This window comes from Fomitopsis serialis, assembly GCF_022376445.1.
Source record: "Fomitopsis serialis strain Sig1Antser10 chromosome Unknown B0H18scaffold_152, whole genome shotgun sequence".
Taxonomy (NCBI): Eukaryota; Fungi; Basidiomycota; class Agaricomycetes; order Polyporales; family Fomitopsidaceae; genus Fomitopsis; species Fomitopsis serialis.
The window spans coordinates 56,458-72,514 of NW_025955112.1; the positions used below are offsets into that span (position 1 = coordinate 56,458).

Here is a 16,057-nt window from a genome sequence, read left to right on the forward strand (position 1 = left end):
CATAGAGGCAAACAGTTCGAGCTCCGCTTGGAAACGTGGCGGCGGCGAGCGCTTGGACCGCTTACCGATTCCAGCATTCGACCAAGTCGTTGCTGCCGGTGTCTCCTCCTTTCCTTCTCATCCTAGTCTCCATTATGGTCCGCATAATCATAAAGGAGGTGCGTAAACAGATGTCATGTGCTGGACGAGGACAGCCGCTGATACACGCTTGTGTCGCGACTGGTAGGTGTTTGGAAAGTGCGTACGTCCATTGTTCGACTGGCGCAGGCGTGTTAACAATGTTTCTCAGAACACCGAAGATGAGGTGCTCAAGGCCGCCATCGCAAAGTACGGGAAGAACCAATGGTGAGTCTACCGCGCTCGACTCCCTCCCAGTTGCCTCACACACTTCACCGCAGGGCCCGCATATCCTCGCTGCTCGTTCGGAAGACCCCCAAGCAGTGCAAGGCCCGGTGGTACGAATGGCTCGACCCCTCCATCAAGAAAACAGAATGGTCCAAGACCGAGGACGAAAAGCTGCTGCACCTCGCCAAGCTCATGCCCACCCAATGGCGCACAATAGCGCCGATCGTCGGCCGCACTGCGACGCAGTGCCTCGACGGTACCAAAGCTGCTTGACGAGGCGGAGACGAAGGAACACGAGGAGCTTGGTCTGGCTGGCCCGGGAGAGGAGGCGGGGCCGAGTGCGGACGACGTGAGGAAGCTAAGGCCGGGAGAGATCGACCCTGACCCGGAGACGAAGCCTGCGCGGCCTGACCCAATTGACATGGATGAGGACGGTGAGCTCGATACGGGTAGTCTCAACTTACAGATATTGATGCCCTGCACAGAGAAGGAGATGTTGTCGGAAGCCCGTGCTCGTTTGGCCAACACGCAAGGTAAGAAGGCAAAGCGGAAGGCTCGTGAACGTCAGTTGGAGGAGGCTCGGCGATTGGCGGTGCTGCAGAAGAAGCGAGAGCTGAAGGCAGCTGGCATCATGTGCGTGTGCTATCTCTTCCGCATTACTCAACATTGACATTGCCCCATAGCATGCGACACAAGACAAAGCGAAAGGGTATGGACTACAACGCGGACATCCCGTTCGAAAAGAAGGCTGCGCCCGGTTTCTACGACACCGCCGACGAGCAAGCCCGTGAGACGACCGCACCCGTTGGGCAGAGCCTCCGCCGCCTCGAAGGCAAGCGCAAAGCGGACGACCAGGAGGAGGAGCGTCGCAAGCGGCAGCGACAGGCAAAGGACAAAGAGGGTGGCGGCGGAGCGCCCCACCAAACCAAGTTTGTCGCCGCGCGTGATGCGCAAATCCAGAAGCTGAAGGAGGCGGAGTCGATGGGGCGGAGGCGCAAGCTTGTGTTGCCTGCTGCGCAGGTGGGCGAGGCGGAGCTGGAGGATATCGTCAAGATTGGGCAGGCGGGCGAGCAGGCAAAAGCGTTGGTTGCTGGTGGCAGCGATGCGAGCAATAGGTTACTGAGCGAATTCGAGGGTCTGGAGAGGGCACGTATGGCGCGGACACCGAGAACACAGGTACAACGTACGTCTCAGTTTTCACCACACGCCTGTTACTTCCTGACATCGGAGCACCGCAGACGACAATGTCATGTCCGAGGCCCGGAATCTACGCAATATGATGGCCGCCCAGACGCCTCTGCTTGGCGACGAGAATACACCCATCCACGCAGACCCCACCGGAGGCACCGGCTTCGAAGGCGCGACGCCACGACACCAAGTCGCGTTCACGCCCAATCCCCTTGCGACGCCTTGCATGCTGGCGGCACCGACGGCGCCGCCACGCCACGCGAAGTCGCAGCGACACCGGGCTCTGCGCTGATGCGCACACCAATGCGGGATACGCTGAGCATCAACGGCGAGCAGTACTCATCCGTGGGTGACACGCCGCGGGACCAGCGGATGCGCATGACATCCGCGAAGCGCGCGCTCAAGGCGGGTTTCATGAGCCTGCCGAAGCCCGAAAACAACTTCGAGCTGCTCGTGCCAGACGAGGAAGAGACGGAGGAGGAAGCGGAGGCGCGCGCGCTCGCCGAGGAGGACGCGGGGGATCGGGATGCGCGGCTGAGGAGGATGCGGGAAGAGGAGGAGAGGAAGGCTCTGGCGAGAAGGTCGCAGGCGGTTCAGCGTGGTCTACCGCGCCCCGCAATGTGGACGTCGAGCGGCTCCTGCAGACTTGTCGCTCGACGAGGAGCCGAGCCAGTTCGCGGATGCGGAGAAGTTCGTGCATGAAGAGCTGGCAAGGCTTCTGCAGCACGACGCGCTCGCACATCCTCTCCCTGGCACAGCACACCCTGGCGGCACACGGTCAGCGTACGAACTGCCACCGGACGACGCGATGGACTTTGCCAAGTCGGCTGTCCGGGACGAGCTCGCTGCGGCACTTGGATATCCGGGCGCGAACGAGGAACAGCTCAGACAGGGCGTCTTGGCGATCTCCGGTCAAGACGAAGTGGACGAGACGCTCTCGTGGGCGCACATCCGGCAGCAGCTCGCGTACGACGCCAGCTCAAAGACGTGGATCGAGCCCGAGAAGCTCACGGAGGCGGCGCGGATAGCCGGGTACACCGCGCTGCTGGACGAGTCGCGGCAGGACATGGCGAAGGAGGCGAGCAAGGCGGCGAAGGCGGAGAAGAAGCTGAACGTCACTCTGGGCGGCTACCAGGCACGGTCGAAGGCGCTCACGAAGCGGATCGGGGACGCGTTTGAGGAGATGCAGAAGGTGAAGGTGGACTGCGACAGCTTCGTGCGGTTGCAGACGAACGAGGGCGCGATGGGCCCGGTCCGGGTGTCTGCGCTGAAGGAGGAGGTGGAGAAGCTGGAGAGGCGCGAGCGGTCGTTGCAGGAGCGGTATGCGGAATTGGAGACGGAGCGCAGGGAATCGCAGGCACGGGTGGCTGTGCTGGAGGAGAAGATGATGGCGGAGGCGGAGGCGTTGAACGAGGCTGCTCTAGCGGAGGCGGAGGACGCGGCTGCGTAGTAGGCCTGTGTATGTAAATTGCTTTGTGTTACTGTATCGCTTGCTCTATGATCTATACTGCGACGCCAAGATTCATTGTAGTGTTGTCTAATAGCCTTATTGCTCGCTGTTGCAGTGAACCTCACGATGAATCGCGCGTGCACCTGTTGCTTCCTTGGACTTGTCTCAGTACGACAGCATTGACACTGGGAGTGTATGATATGTGATGCAGTAGCAAGATGTTCGGTGTCGAGTACATCGTACGTAGCATAGGTGGCAGAGGCACCCAGGACAAGCTTCAATTCTGCATAGATCATGACATATTTATTGACAGCCACGCTCGAGGGAGGCAGTGGACTCGTCTATACAGAGGGTCACAGTGGACGAACTCAGTGTGATCGGCGCGGTCGCAACCTGCCTCTGAGCAGCATGCCCACATGTTCGCGCGCAACGCTGTGCTGGCCATACAGTGGGATGAATAGGGATGGGGAGAGAGGAGAAGCTTAAGGATGGCGTGGAGGGCAGGTGACGGTGGGCGAATGTAGGCCGAGGAGGATCCGGACGGCACGAGGCACGCCAACTGTGAGAGCGACTTGCATGTTTTCCTTCTCTTCCACCCTCCCTTCGTTTGCAAAGTCCTCTTGACCATACACGACTCTCTCTGTCCCGCAGATCTGCCTCTAACTGCCTTCACTCGTTCGGATGAGCGCAACCCCCACCGACGCGGATTCTGCTTCGTCACAGCCGACCGGTGACCTGCAGGCCAGCTCCTCAGCCAGCTACCCCACCGCCATCACCACCTATGTCACCGAGACCGTCAGCAACTCTGTGGTCGAGGTCATCACCACCACGAGCTACTCGGGTGCCCCCCTCGCGACAGCCGTGACGCAGAGCACAAAGTCCTCAGTCCCGGTCGCACCGATCGCAGGCGGGGCAGCGGGCGGTGTCGTCCTTGCTGTGGCGATCGTGGTCGCTTGGGTGTGGTGGGGCAAGTGCATAAAGCGCAAGACGTTGAAGGAGCGGCAGGAAACGGTGCGTGTCTCGTTCGTATACATCCGGACAGACTACCGTGGATGGCAGTTAGGGCCGTTGAATCCACCAAACATACGTGGGCAGGGATCCATGGACTGGTTGTACCGGACCCTCCACGTGGTGGTCTGTCTGGACATTGTTGACTATCTATCTGGCGAGTACTGAACGTCTGCACAGCTGGCAAGGCTGCAGGTCCGGGAGAACACCCGCCGGAATGCATCCTCTAACTCGTTCACCTCCCTCCCCCACTCCTCCCGCACCTCGCGGCGCGAAAAGAAGGTCTCCTTCGTCAGCACGCCCGCGTCGGCGGCGTCCACCCTCAAGGGCACGGTGCGCGACTTGAAGGAGGACCCATCCGAGAAGACGGCTCAGCCTGGTGCGTGTCAAGCTACGAGCATGTTCACGACCGCTCACAGGGTAACAGCAGAGCCTTCAGCACCGCCGTCCAAGGGACCTGTCAATCCGCACAAGCCCGTCCGCCCTAGCCCCCTCGGTCGCGCGAACTCGCGGAACGAGCAGGCACCGCTGTTGGCTGTGTCGAGGACACCTTCATCGCGCCCGGCAACGCCTCCGCAAAGCCCTTTCAAGGATTCTGCGGCGCCCCCGCGCCCCCGCCGACTGTCTCGTGACCCCCCGCCGAAGCCAGCCCGCCGACCATCTCAAGACGCAGCGACACCCTTCCCCACGCAGTCAAGCAAGCCAGCACCACTCGCTACCCCGCGCAACCTGCGCAGTCCACCCGGCCAAGTCCCACCCAATCCCCAAGCCCGACGTCCTCCTCGCCCGTGCAGCCCTTCCTCAAGCGGCAGGTGACGCACAAGGTCTCCGCAGCGAGCTCCATGTCAGCCTACTCGACCGAGAGCGGAGAGGAGCGGCAGAAGCGGGTGTCGACGAGCCTCGTGATGGCCGCGCTGGGGCACATGGACCCGCGCCGGTCGTGGCTCGGCAACTACCTTCCGTTGAACAGGCGCAGCCGCGCGGTGGACGACCTGGAGCAGAGCCGGCTGTCGACGATGAGCGCTGCCTCGGCGTATTCGCAGGTGGACGCGGAAGCGGAAGCAGAAGCGGACGAGCACGTCGGGTACGCGTTTGGGGGCGAAGAGAGCAACGAGGGTTAGCGAGCTACTACTGACTGGACTGAGACACTAGACGTTGAACAGGTAGAGCTGCCTGGACCTTTCACGAGCTGATGATACGATGTAGTGTATACCTTTTGGGCTGTGTAGCGGTAATGTTGTGTTTTTGCTTTTCTTGGTTTACATTGGGTTTTGTTGACGTTGCTGTTGTATGCGATGTTGTAATGCCTTTCGGGCTCACGCTGTGGCAATGTCATGTAGTGCGTAGTGGGACGCAATCTATGCAAATGTATATCTGCATGCTAGTGTAGTGAGTGCACGTATTGCTGCATGGCCGTCAGCGACGGGAAGGAGCGGAGGGATGAATCGACACACCTCTTCTAGCTCAGAGACAGAGGCCTTGAACTCGTTGACTTGCCGCCAACAGTCCAAGGCTCGTGATGGGCTGTTTCTGCACGAACGCCAGTTCAATACACACCGCCGTTCAAACCAAGACCACACTCACTTGTAACACGAGACGACCGCCTCTCCCTTCTGCTGCACCTGCGCATACCCCTCCACCTCCCTCCTCGCCTTGAAGCGGTCGACCTTACTCCTCAGCTCCTCCAAGTCGCCCATCAACGCCGCGCTGCTCTTGACCGCCCCCGTCCCCTCACCCGCCTCCTCCGCGCCGCCATGGCGCGCTCGCGGTCGAGGTTCTCCTTCTCGAGGCATGCTCGATCTCCGCGCCGACGGCCTCCTCCTCCGCGCGGAGCCGCGCGAGCTCGGACTGGATGCGCGCGCGGATCTGCGCGTCGATGCTCGACTGCCGCTCGGGCGGCGGGTCGGGCGCGGCCATGTGGTCCGCGAGCTGGTTCACGACATCCTGCGAGAACTGCGGGGCCGGGTGTCAGTGTCAGTGAGGGCGAGGTGAGGTGGCGGGCGACTGACCTGGATGGGGGTCTCCGCGGGGAAGACCTTCTCGTCTGTTTGGGGCGTCGACTGGTTCGCACCCATGGTGTGGCCGCTGTGGGCTAGGAGGATGGCTGAGGCGTAAGTAGTGGTGAGCCTGAGGACGACGGTGGCCGGGAGGACCGGAGAGGTGTATTGCCAGTTTGGAAGGTGTAGTCGTTCGCAAGTTACGACGCCTGACGCTCCCTGCAAAAACGCAGGGACGAGGCTTGCCGACAGCGTGTAACATGCTAAAGGAGTCGCTTATCATATATAACTTGCTGTACCCAGGCTGGCGTGAGGCCTCGAGGAGTGCCACCCGCAGATTTTCCACTGTTCAGACATCGGGCCCATGACAAATACTAAGGGTTCAGCAACGCTTACCGACGCCGAAGGCAAGTCATCCTGATCTATTGACTGGTCAAGATGCATTTCAATGCTATTTTCTCTCGGCTTACACTGTCAGTGCCTGAGTGCGCAACTGCACCGCATAGTCTTCCTCTATATCATGATGCACTGGCAGCCCGCTGACCCAGTCGTCCATGGTTCTCGGATAGCAGTAACGGCGAACAGAGTTTGTCAAATCGTCAAATCATGGTCTAGGGCACCATTCCGAACAACAAGTATTGGTGAGGCTTCAGAAGAAATCTACGCTCATCTACACAGTGGCCTCACTCTAATATGTACTAGCATGACCACACGGCAAATGCCGCGTGCAGTAGCACGGCGCGCGCGCGTTCAGAACGTTAACATGCTACTGACTGTTGGATCAGCTTCCATTCTCTGCGGTCTTGGGACCCATGTTCGAGTCGCTAACCATTCGCCGGAACAGCGGCAGCGTACCCGCACGGTGAACCACATCGACTCACCGGTACACGTGTGATCGTCTTGGCGTATCCTCAGGATGCGGAGGTAGGGTGCGAACGCCTTGTTCTTCCATCAATCCTTATCCCCAATCTGTCCTCCGGTAGTACCGGTACGCCACTCACTCCTCAACATCACCCTCCCCTCCATAGCTCCTGCTTAGCCGTGAGTCACCATATATCTCATTCATCATGGACGAGCCCACTAATTCGTATGCCCCCCAGAGTTTGACAATACACAGACGGTGATGCCTCTTCACATTGTGATCCGTCTGGTTGCAAGCGACCAGCGGTACGCGGACGCGCATGCATTCTGTGTAACCGCCACATCTGCGCCACACACCTAGGAGAGGACCATCACCGATGCCCCCTGGTTTCTGTGAGTCCATCGACTGCAATGCGCGCTATGCATTGATCGACTCTGCAGACTGATCCTGAACGTTGGGAGCAAGAAATGCGCGAGCCGCGGGGAAGAGATGGCGGCCATGCCACTCGTCTCAACCTGACCGCACTACAGGCCAGGGCGAGTACGCTGAGAGGAGGGGTTCGTGCACAATTCCGGTCGAAGCTTTCTCAGCGGACGTCATCCAAAGCAGATGGGAGGCCAGAACTATCACATTGAGGTCCTGTTTGCCGACGGGGTATCATGGCTGTGTCGCGTCCAGCGACAAAACGCGGAGTCCCCACCCTCGATATCCGAATCGGGTCCTCTCAGCGAGGCTGCCACGCTCAAGTTCCTATCCACCACTTCCGTACCCGTGCCGAAGGTGTTTGACGTTTCGGCGAGGGCCCCGGGAACGATGTCGGCGTTGGGTACATACTCATGGAGAAAGTGGACGGCCGTCCCTCGACTGGTACGACCTAGATGACGCCGGAAAGCGGAAGATCTTGGAGCAGTTCGCAGGCATACAGGCTGAACTGGCGACGCACCCTCTCCCTGCCATCGGGTGTATCAGGCAGCCCGGTTCGTCCCAGATCGGGCCGCTCGTTCATGAAAGAACAGCCACCAGGAGCGAGAGCGGGGAACTGCATCTCCTAGGCCCGTACAGGTCTGCGCTCGACATGTACACGGCATTCGCGAAGCGCCAGATCGACAACATCCTGAACGAGGAACTCTACGTTGACAGTCCGACTGTCCCTCTGCTTGTCTACCGATACCTCCTCGACGTCATGCCGCGATCTTACCGGAGAGATCCGGAGCCATGCCGAGTTCTATCTCAAGCATATGGACGACAAGGCGATCACATCTTCGTGGACCAGTCGCTCAACATCGTGAGCGTCATTGACTGGGAGTGGGCCCAGACGATGCCCATGGATTTCGCGTTCTGCGCACCCCTCTTCCTGCTCGACGTCGGAGAGTTCTACGACGGTAGGAACGAGCTTTCGGCGGATGAGGCTCTGTTCGCTTCCGCCTTGGAGAGGGTGGGACGAAAAGACCTTGCCGCGTGCGTCCGCAGTGGGCGCATCAACCATCGACTGGTCTTCTGTCTGGAGGAGAACGTCGGCAACGAAGACACGTACGCGCCCTTGTTCTGGGGTCTTCGTAAGTTGGCTGGGTTGTCGGAGTACGACAATCCGCAAGACGATTGGAAGGCATGGAGGGCGAAGGCTGAGCTTGATTACGCGCAGGATAGGGATGTCAGGGCTCTGCAGCGCCAGCTCGAAAAACGCGGGAAGGGTAGGGGGGGCTAGGTCTGAGCTCAACCTTAGCAATTAATGTCATATTACGGATATGCCGTGTAACACAATGAATACTGCTCACTTCCTTGTTACTGTAACTCACTGATGAGTCGAAGCGCATTGCACGAAGCCCTCGAATTTCGACCAACCTCGACCCGGCCCAGGACGCGCACTGCAGCGCTGCCGCGCCATTGCGCCACCACTGCGATGTACGCTGTCACGGTCCCACGCCACCACGCCGTGAAGTGGTCGCTATGAATTCCAGCCATCGATCCTTTCTGCCTCCTCCTTTGTCTTGTTCAAACGTAAGTCGACTTCGCGCTACGTGAATGGACAATGCGGGACTAACATGATGATACATTCGTGACGGCTGCTCTGAAGGATTGAGGCGATGTTGGAGATCGACATTGTCGCCCAGCTTTTCACATCTTGCATGAAGGACCCGGCGCGTCCAAAGGGCTGCGCTAGAGCACTCTGCGGCTGCCTCCACCTATTGGACGGGAATAGCTAGTCCTCCCCACTCAAAGGTTTCTTAGGCTGCTAGGAGACGGAATAGCAAAGACGACCGCTTCGCGCCACTCGAGCGCTACTACAGACCCGACGACGAGCACTACGAGCACCTCCGCAAGACATACCCTGAGGCCCTGAGTATTTGAGTGCATGTGCTGCCTTCCTGAGCCAGCCACGCTCGACTCAGGACGAAGAGGAACTCGGGGCCTCCTTGGAGAGATGCTCATGCTCAGCTCTAGGCATGTTGTGCCGCGATCAGAGGGTGATGCTGGGCTCGCTGCATACCTTTGAGGTCGCTCACCAGTTTGCCCTCGACGATCTCATTCAAGCGCTCGTCCGCCACTTGGCCGGCATACTCAACAATGCAGTTGAAACGAAGACTGTTGGCGGTATTTCTGTCAAGAGCGGCCTCAAACGGCATCGAAAAAAAACGCCGGAAGTCCGCTGTGGCCCGTGGCCGCTAGCCAGCTTATTCCCCATGGCGTGGAGCAGTCAATGAAAGGCTACGCCGATACCTTCTCTGGTGCCCACTTGACAGGTTTCAGGACGGCCTTTCACTCGTCGGTGATCTTCTTGCTATCTGCGGCCGATCCATAATTCCTCATCTGCGCTCAGTTTCGCCCCGACATGCCGTTGAGAATCACCGGCCTAGCTAATTCTCTGTGCCAGGAGCGCACGGCGACACTGGGGGCGCCTGTCGACTATGAAGTAGAACGCAGCTGGGCATGTACTTCCTCATGATCATGGACTTTTGCAGAACCATCATGATCTTGGGGAATGGAATCCGGCCGACATCTCGCTGTTCGTTCGCGTGGCTGCGCCGTACAAGGGCTCGATGAAGAGCATCGGCCTCCTCTTCGTGTGCGACCACATTCTCAATTACCTGATGCTCTTCCGAGAGGGTACCACTCTCTTTGACGACGAGCATTTCGACAGACTCGCTGTCTTCTTCTCCCGTTTCGGCGCGATGTTTTACTCTCACAAATCACCCGACGACACTACTGTCTACCATCCGTCAATCCTCCTCTCATACGCGAAACTAGCCGATAGCTTCGACGACCCTATCGAAAACATTTGGCAGGGTTTTGCCTGGCTTTCCAAGCTACGTCGCTGCTGCGCGCCGGAATGCCCCGAGACGTTTGCCTCCTTCCAGCGAACGTTCCCTCGATGCGCTGGCTGCGGCGTCCCGCGCTACTGCTCGCGCAATTGCCAGAAACGCGCCTGGAAGCACATCACATTCCCGCACAAGGACGTTTGTGCGAAGCTGCGCACCCTCCGGGAGAGGACGAACCTCGGGCTGAAGGACCGCTTTCTGAGTGAAAGCGAGCGCCAGCCATTCGTCGACGCATGCAGAGCAGACAAAGAGCTCCCTGCGCTGGCTGAGGAGTGCGGGAGCCATTTGTGGGATATGATGAAGGGGCGTGATGGCTCTGTGCCGGAGGCTTTTGGGGCGTTCCAGGCACGGCTGGCGACCAGAGGCGATTCAACACTACTACGAAGTGACCCGTTCTCCCATTCAAGTCAGCATCGCGCGTGCACGGTGCCACTGAGGATTGATCGCTGGAGTATTCCGGCGATGTGTGTATGTACCTTCCGTGTGTACTCACTAACTTTCGTTTGCTGACAGATGATCGTTTCTTGGATTTGGCTTCACTCGCAGGTCCGAAGTTACGTGTCACCATACTTACTCGCTCGAACTGTTTTCACGCAGTAGGTACTGTGGCTTAGGCTCGGGCTCGTAAATCATGAACTGTTGTTTTCTCCTGCTAGAATTCGCCAGATGGTATACTTAGTATCGCGGGGGAACGTCGCGTACAGTCACGGTCACCGACAAACAGAGATTCAACGTCACGAGATCTGTGACAGAACGCGTCGCGTCGACGACGACTCGACGCTGTCGTCGTCCTGCCGGTTACCCATACTGATCTCCAGTTCGTTGAAAGTTGAAACTCTTCGTTGATAGCCTCAGGGATACAGCACAATCCCCCGGTTCGTCCCTCGCTCCCTGTATTCGAACCGGCCTTTCGAGTCGGCCAGCATCCGTTTCGCAGTCACATCCACCCATCTGCAGACAGCCCAAGGATGAGCGATGTCCATGATCCCTCCCAGATTCCCATCGAACTATTGGATGCGATCATGGACCACACCGATGAGGAAACGCAGACGAGCTGCTCGCTCGTATGCCGACATTGGTCGCCTACAGCCCGTCGTCACCGCTTTCGCGAGGTCATTATCCTACCTCATCGCGAGGAAGCCCAACCACGCTCCGCTTCACTCCTATGCGATCCCACATCGACCATTCTCCCATATATCTGTCGCCTGAACATCAGCCTGGAGGGCTTGACACCAGAAAAGGACGGGGCAGTATATACATCGAACGTGCCATGGCAAGAGGCGGCCCTGGGCTTGTGGCCGACCCGGGGACTATGGTTCGACGCCGTCTTACCGATGATGCGCATGCACGATCTCACAGCCCTCAAGACACTCTACATCTCTGACTTGTCATGGGAGAGGCTCTCTCTGGAATCTCGCCGCGGCCTCGCCATTCTTTGCCAGCGGGTGATATCTCTCAAGCTGTCCTTCTCAGGCAAAGTACCGGCCATGCCGTGTTCGTCCTTAGCCAACCTTCTCATCGCAGCGACGTCGCTCCAGGATCTCTCAATCCACTACTCATGCAACGTTCCTCCTACCAAGTCAAGGCCCAATCCCTTGACTCCGCCAGATGCGCAGAAACCAGCACTGACATCATTGAGGAGTCTCAGGCTTACCTTCCAACCGGCTCACTTCCATACCTACCTTCCGGGCCCACCCTTCCAGTCGCTGCAACTTCGAGAACTCTCACTCGGCACAATCACACACAACGCGCATGTGGACCTAGTGCTCCCTTTCCTGCGGTCCTGCGCAGCGACATTGGAGCGCCTGTATCTCAAGTTTGAGTGTTTGTCCTCGCCATGGCAGGCATACTATCCAATGCGGAAAGGTGAGTTTTACGATGACCTTTCTGCTGTGCACCATCCAATCGACATCGGACAGCGCACTTCTCTGCACAAGGCGGCCTCTCCGGCCTGTCGTCGCTGCGCAGCCTCCATCTCGACGTGGACGATCTACAGACCCTCCCGGCCATCCTGCGCCAGATAGACTCGCCCAAGCTGGTCGATCTGACGCTGACGGCCACACCGACGACGCTGGAGCACACCGAGCTGGGAGACCTTGCAGACAGCCTGTCTACTGGGCGTCTTGCTCGCACACGTATCTCGGTCATCTGTGTTTCTGCGCGGCCCTGGTGGAACGCTTCCGGCGCAATCTCTGAGTCGGCTCGGGATTACATGTATGACGTGCTCAATGCAGGTCTGATGGACCTGCGGGCGGAGGGAAGGCTTCACGTTTCCTGTCTTGATAGAGTCCCAGAGATTGTACATGAAGTGCACATACAAGAGGATGACTACTGGGACGAGGACGAGGACGAGGACGAGGACGAGAATATCTGAGGCTTGTTCCCGTGCAGGTGAGAGCACTTTGTCTTCCGCTAGGCGGCTATGCGAGTGAGACTGAATCATAGAAAGATACCGAGGAGTAGTCCTGTATCACGGCCTCTGCCTCGGTTGCTCTCCGAGTCCGCCACGACATGCCGCTGCCTTGATAGCAATGGATAAGTATGCATGTAGTGTTTGTTGCTCCTGCTGATCCGAGGCAGTAGGCGTGATATCATGACTGTCCCAGGCGTATCGTATGTGCATCGCCAACAGAGCCCTCATCAATACTGTATTTCCCCGTCCGTTGGAGAGTATCGGAAATAACATTGCTACCAGCCAATGGTCGCTCACTGGCACATGCTGGTATCGGGCAGTCGCAATCAAACGAGCACACCGGGAGCTAATGAGGGCCTAGGCGCACTGACTCACGTCGCAGCACCCTGGCATTGGCTTGTCGCGGTCGCCTAGTACAATACCTCGAGTGGTGGAGACAATCTGCCGTCAGCAGGTGGTCTTTCGGTCACGGTCGCGATCTTCCAACGTCCACATCAAGATCTCTCGCAGGTACGGTGCGTATACTGATTGCCTGAACCGACCACTCCCAGTCAAACTAAGACAACGATGTGCAGGCTGATTTTCATACAGTACATACCGTGAATACATCACATCGTCATTTGTGCTTCGTTCCTTGCCGCGCACTCACAATCTGCTAGGGCTCGTGCCTGCACCACCATGCAGTCACTCGTCCGCGACGACGATCACCTTCTTCCCCGTGTTCGTGCCCTTCTGCACAGCGACGATTGCCTCGCCCGCCGCCTCCAGCCCGACGGACTTGTCCTCTGTGTACTTGATCTGGCCCGCGGCGACCAGTGCCGGGATCTCCTTGTAGAACTGGTCGCGATACTGTTTGCGGGACGGCGATGAGCACACAGCAGTGGGGGTGGATGGCTCGCAGCGCACCTTGTGGTACAGGCTCCCGACGATGAACCCGCTCAGCCTGATCTCCTTCCCGACGATGAGGGTCAGGTTCTTCGGCGCGTACCCCTCCGCGTTGTACGCGCTGATCATCCCGCATTCCTGCGCACCGACACACGGTCAGCCGGCTCGCTATCCCCGCGCATGGGCACAGAGAGCACTCACGATGAACCGCGCGAAGCGCTTCGCCGCGTCCAGCGCCGCCTCGAGCGTCTCCCCACCGACGTTGTCCCAAAAGCTGACACACACACCGCCGCACGTCAGCGTCAGCGATCCAGACACGCATACAGCGCGGAGTCGACGCACATGTCGATCCCGCCCTCGCGCGCGAGCACGGCGCGCGTGTCGCCGGTCTTGTAGTTGAACGCGACGTCCGCGCCGAGCGACTTCACGAAGGCGACCTTCTCGTCCGAGCCCGCGCTCGCGATCACCTTGAGCCCGCCCGCTTTCGCGAGCTGCACGACCGTCCTGGGGGGCGCGTCAGTACGGTCCGTCGCAGTCGCTTGTGCCCCGGGGCATCGTTGTATGGCGCGTTGTGTCCGCGTCATGACAAGAATCATCCCGGTACACTGCGAGACGGAGGGCGGGCCGCGAGGCATGGGAGAAGGAGGACTTACGAGCCGACGGGGCCTGCGGCAGAGGTGACGAAGACGGTGTCGCCGGGCTTCGCGTGCGCGAATTCGTGCCACGCGTGGTGCGCGGTTGCGCCTGTGGAGGGATCCGGTCAGCAAGCGGTCCTCTGTTCGGTCTGTGTAGGGAGCAAGGGGGGGCCGGATGATGTGAGATGCAAACGGCAAGGCAGGATGTCGGATGCGACGCGTGATGCACGGGATGCATGCGATCGGGTAAATAAACTGGGCCGGCGCCCCGATGCTCACTGTGAAAATTTGTGGAACGAGAGGGCGGTGGGCTCGGGGCGCGCTGGCCATAAAGGCGGGGGAGGCCTTTGGAGGATTCTGCACGTCCGGGCAGCCGTTGACACAGTCAAAGCAGCGGGTTCTCGGGCAGCCAACATCTCCCCAGCCTACGCCGACCAGCGAATCGCATAACCCACGGTCGTCCGCACGAATTGTCCAGGGTGTCTCAAAATCATACTATCGGCACAGGTATCATTGCACCGCGACGAAGGACCCCATTTACGCAAGCTACTCAATAAAACTCGGGACTTACCTGGCATGCCACACACGCCGACATACGCGCTCCAAGGCAGGCACTCCTTGTTTTCGAGCACGCGGAAGACGTCGGAGCCGAGGTAGGCGGGGTCTGCGAAGACGGCGTACTCCTGGAAGGGCATGTGCCCGTAGATGTGGTCGCCCGCCTTGACGGCAGAGTGCTCGGAGCGGAGGACGCGTCCCACGGCGAAGTTGGTAAACCTGCGGACGCGTCAGCAAGCGTACGAATGCGGGTGTACGGCGGGACACGTACGGCTTGCCTACAATATACGGGGGCTGGGGAACGTGTTGTGAGTGCGGAAGGACGCATATATGCGCGGTTTAAGACTCACAGAGTAGCTTTTGACTGGGGCTCGCGCATGCGGCCGCGCATATACGGGTCGATGCTGAGGACGAGGACCTTGACGAGGAATCCGCCATTGAGGGGGACAGTGTCGGGGTCTATGGTTTCGGAATCATCGTAGACAGTCGTCTTTCCGGGCTCAGGGAATGTGTTGGGCGCGGGGACTTCGTTGAAGACGACACGGGCGTTGCGGACGGGGGCCATGGCGATGAGTGTGGATGCGAATATTGGGAGGTGCGGCGGCGGGCATGGCTTATATATGGTCGCTGGGAAAACGGTTGAGAACGAAGTTCGAGCGGAATCTTCAGTGGGCAGTGGTGGGTCAGCGTTGATTGCGTCATCCGCGAGAGTCCTCAGGCACCGTCATCAAATTCACCTGCCCGAGCCACTCGGCAACCACTCGGCTATCCAATGTGCTATGTCCGGCCCGGCGCCTGCTCACCCAAGCTCGTGCTTGCTCAGTGTCTGCGCGCCGGTCGTTGCCTCTCTTACCTCCTCTTCTCCGAGCACGGAGCGGCCTGTTGCACATACGCAGGCGACGCTTGTTGTCAAAAGATTTCTTGAACCCGTATTGTGCCCCACTCGTACGCGTGCAGCGAGTGCCACTACAATATTGTTCAGTGTCACGTACTGTACATACAACCCCAGGTGTTCGCCCGGAACACCACTCTCTCTGGTTCAACCCCAGCATTCATGTCCAGGTGCGTGGATACTGTTTCAAGCACAAACATCGATCATCTTGTCGCTTCCTCTCTCCTCCTGAAGTCGCGTACGCTTGGCACGCCCTGTGCTCATCTAGTTCGAACTCGTTGCAATTCTGACCACCCAGTGCCGTCAATGAGTCAATATAGTACCCCGAGGTTCTCGTTGGTAGAAGCGCCCAGGATGTCCGTACTATGATGCTCGTTTGTGGGTCCACCATCAGAAGGGTACGGAGTCATTTGGGTCGCTTCAGCACTAGCGCGTAAGTAGTGGCGCCGTAGGCCTCATCTCATACAATAAGCATACATATAGCCGCGCTGCGACTGCGACGACTCGGAA

General features: G+C 58.9%; 7 protein-coding genes across 7 annotated transcripts; 5 read left to right on the plus strand and 2 right to left on the minus strand.

Moving 5' to 3' along the window:
* The first annotated feature begins 21 nt into the window (after positions 1 to 21).
* B0H18DRAFT_1044321 (pre-mRNA splicing factor component-domain-containing protein) lies at positions 22 to 3,272 on the plus strand. Its single transcript, XM_048030717.1, has 8 exons — positions 22 to 158; positions 290 to 345; positions 399 to 601; positions 831 to 978; positions 1,029 to 1,528; positions 1,584 to 1,728; positions 1,854 to 2,134; positions 2,178 to 3,272. The coding sequence occupies exons 1-8, from the start codon at positions 135 to 137 to the stop codon at positions 2,981 to 2,983; spliced, it is 2,163 nt and encodes a 720-aa protein (XP_047886712.1). The 5' UTR covers positions 22 to 134; the 3' UTR covers positions 2,984 to 3,272.
* Positions 3,273 to 3,471: 199 nt separating this feature from the next.
* B0H18DRAFT_1044325 (uncharacterized protein) lies at positions 3,472 to 5,361 on the plus strand (the record flags this gene model as incomplete). The annotated part of the gene is made up of 5 exons (XM_048030718.1): positions 3,472 to 3,476; positions 3,670 to 3,994; positions 4,172 to 4,370; positions 4,422 to 4,683; positions 4,743 to 5,361. The coding sequence occupies 5 exons, from the start codon at positions 3,472 to 3,474 to the stop codon at positions 5,110 to 5,112; spliced, it is 1,161 nt and encodes a 386-aa protein (XP_047886713.1). The 3' UTR covers positions 5,113 to 5,361.
* Positions 5,362 to 5,372: 11 nt separating this feature from the next.
* B0H18DRAFT_1125362 (uncharacterized protein) lies at positions 5,373 to 6,066 on the minus strand (the record flags this gene model as incomplete). Its single annotated transcript, XM_048035011.1, has 5 exons — positions 5,373 to 5,396; positions 5,446 to 5,521; positions 5,576 to 5,733; positions 5,804 to 5,944; positions 6,001 to 6,066. 5 exons carry the CDS (start codon positions 6,064 to 6,066, stop codon positions 5,373 to 5,375), a joined length of 465 nt encoding a protein of 154 aa, XP_047886714.1.
* Positions 6,067 to 7,038: 972 nt separating this feature from the next.
* Positions 7,039 to 8,725, plus strand: B0H18DRAFT_1044336 (uncharacterized protein). The gene is made up of 8 exons (XM_048030719.1): positions 7,039 to 7,126; positions 7,147 to 7,242; positions 7,291 to 7,407; positions 7,460 to 7,665; positions 7,697 to 8,030; positions 8,054 to 8,072; positions 8,101 to 8,557; positions 8,626 to 8,725. The coding sequence occupies exons 1-7, from the start codon at positions 7,112 to 7,114 to the stop codon at positions 8,553 to 8,555; spliced, it is 1,242 nt and encodes a 413-aa protein (XP_047886715.1). The 5' UTR covers positions 7,039 to 7,111; the 3' UTR covers positions 8,556 to 8,557; positions 8,626 to 8,725.
* A 995-nt stretch (positions 8,726 to 9,720) lies between these two features.
* B0H18DRAFT_123831 (uncharacterized protein) lies at positions 9,721 to 10,893 on the plus strand. Its single transcript, XM_048036736.1, has one exon. It carries the CDS (start codon positions 9,889 to 9,891, stop codon positions 10,675 to 10,677), a length of 789 nt encoding a protein of 262 aa, XP_047886716.1. The 5' UTR covers positions 9,721 to 9,888; the 3' UTR covers positions 10,678 to 10,893.
* Positions 10,894 to 11,135: 242 nt separating this feature from the next.
* Positions 11,136 to 12,541, plus strand: B0H18DRAFT_1125365 (uncharacterized protein; the record flags this gene model as incomplete). Its single annotated transcript, XM_048035012.1, has 2 exons — positions 11,136 to 12,033; positions 12,087 to 12,541. 2 exons carry the CDS (start codon positions 11,136 to 11,138, stop codon positions 12,539 to 12,541), a joined length of 1,353 nt encoding a protein of 450 aa, XP_047886717.1.
* A 723-nt stretch (positions 12,542 to 13,264) lies between these two features.
* Positions 13,265 to 15,220, minus strand: B0H18DRAFT_886664 (alcohol dehydrogenase; the record flags this gene model as incomplete). The annotated part of the gene is made up of 8 exons (XM_048041134.1): positions 13,265 to 13,429; positions 13,487 to 13,603; positions 13,667 to 13,739; positions 13,808 to 13,969; positions 14,119 to 14,209; positions 14,672 to 14,874; positions 14,959 to 15,000; positions 15,021 to 15,220. The coding sequence occupies 8 exons, from the start codon at positions 15,218 to 15,220 to the stop codon at positions 13,265 to 13,267; spliced, it is 1,053 nt and encodes a 350-aa protein (XP_047886718.1).
* Between the last annotated feature and the right edge of the window lie 837 nt (positions 15,221 to 16,057).

Coding starts and splice junctions, on each gene's coding strand:
- B0H18DRAFT_1044321 (XM_048030717.1), top strand. CDS start 135: ATGGTCCGCATAATCATAAAGGAG. Junction 159..289: donor TCCGCATAATCATAAAGGAG/GTGCGTAAACAG, acceptor AATGTTTCTCAG/AACACCGAAGATGAGGTGCT. Junction 1,729..1,853: donor ACGCCACGACACCAAGTCGC/GTTCACGCCCAA, acceptor GGATACGCTGAG/CATCAACGGCGAGCAGTACT.
- B0H18DRAFT_1044336 (XM_048030719.1), top strand. Junction 7,243..7,290: donor ACCGATGCCCCCTGGTTTCT/GTGAGTCCATCG, acceptor TCGACTCTGCAG/ACTGATCCTGAACGTTGGGA. Junction 7,666..7,696: donor GCGAGGGCCCCGGGAACGAT/GTCGGCGTTGGG, acceptor TCATGGAGAAAG/TGGACGGCCGTCCCTCGACT.
- B0H18DRAFT_123831 (XM_048036736.1), top strand. CDS start 9,889: ATGAAGAGCATCGGCCTCCTCTTCGTGTGCGACCACATTCTCAATTAC.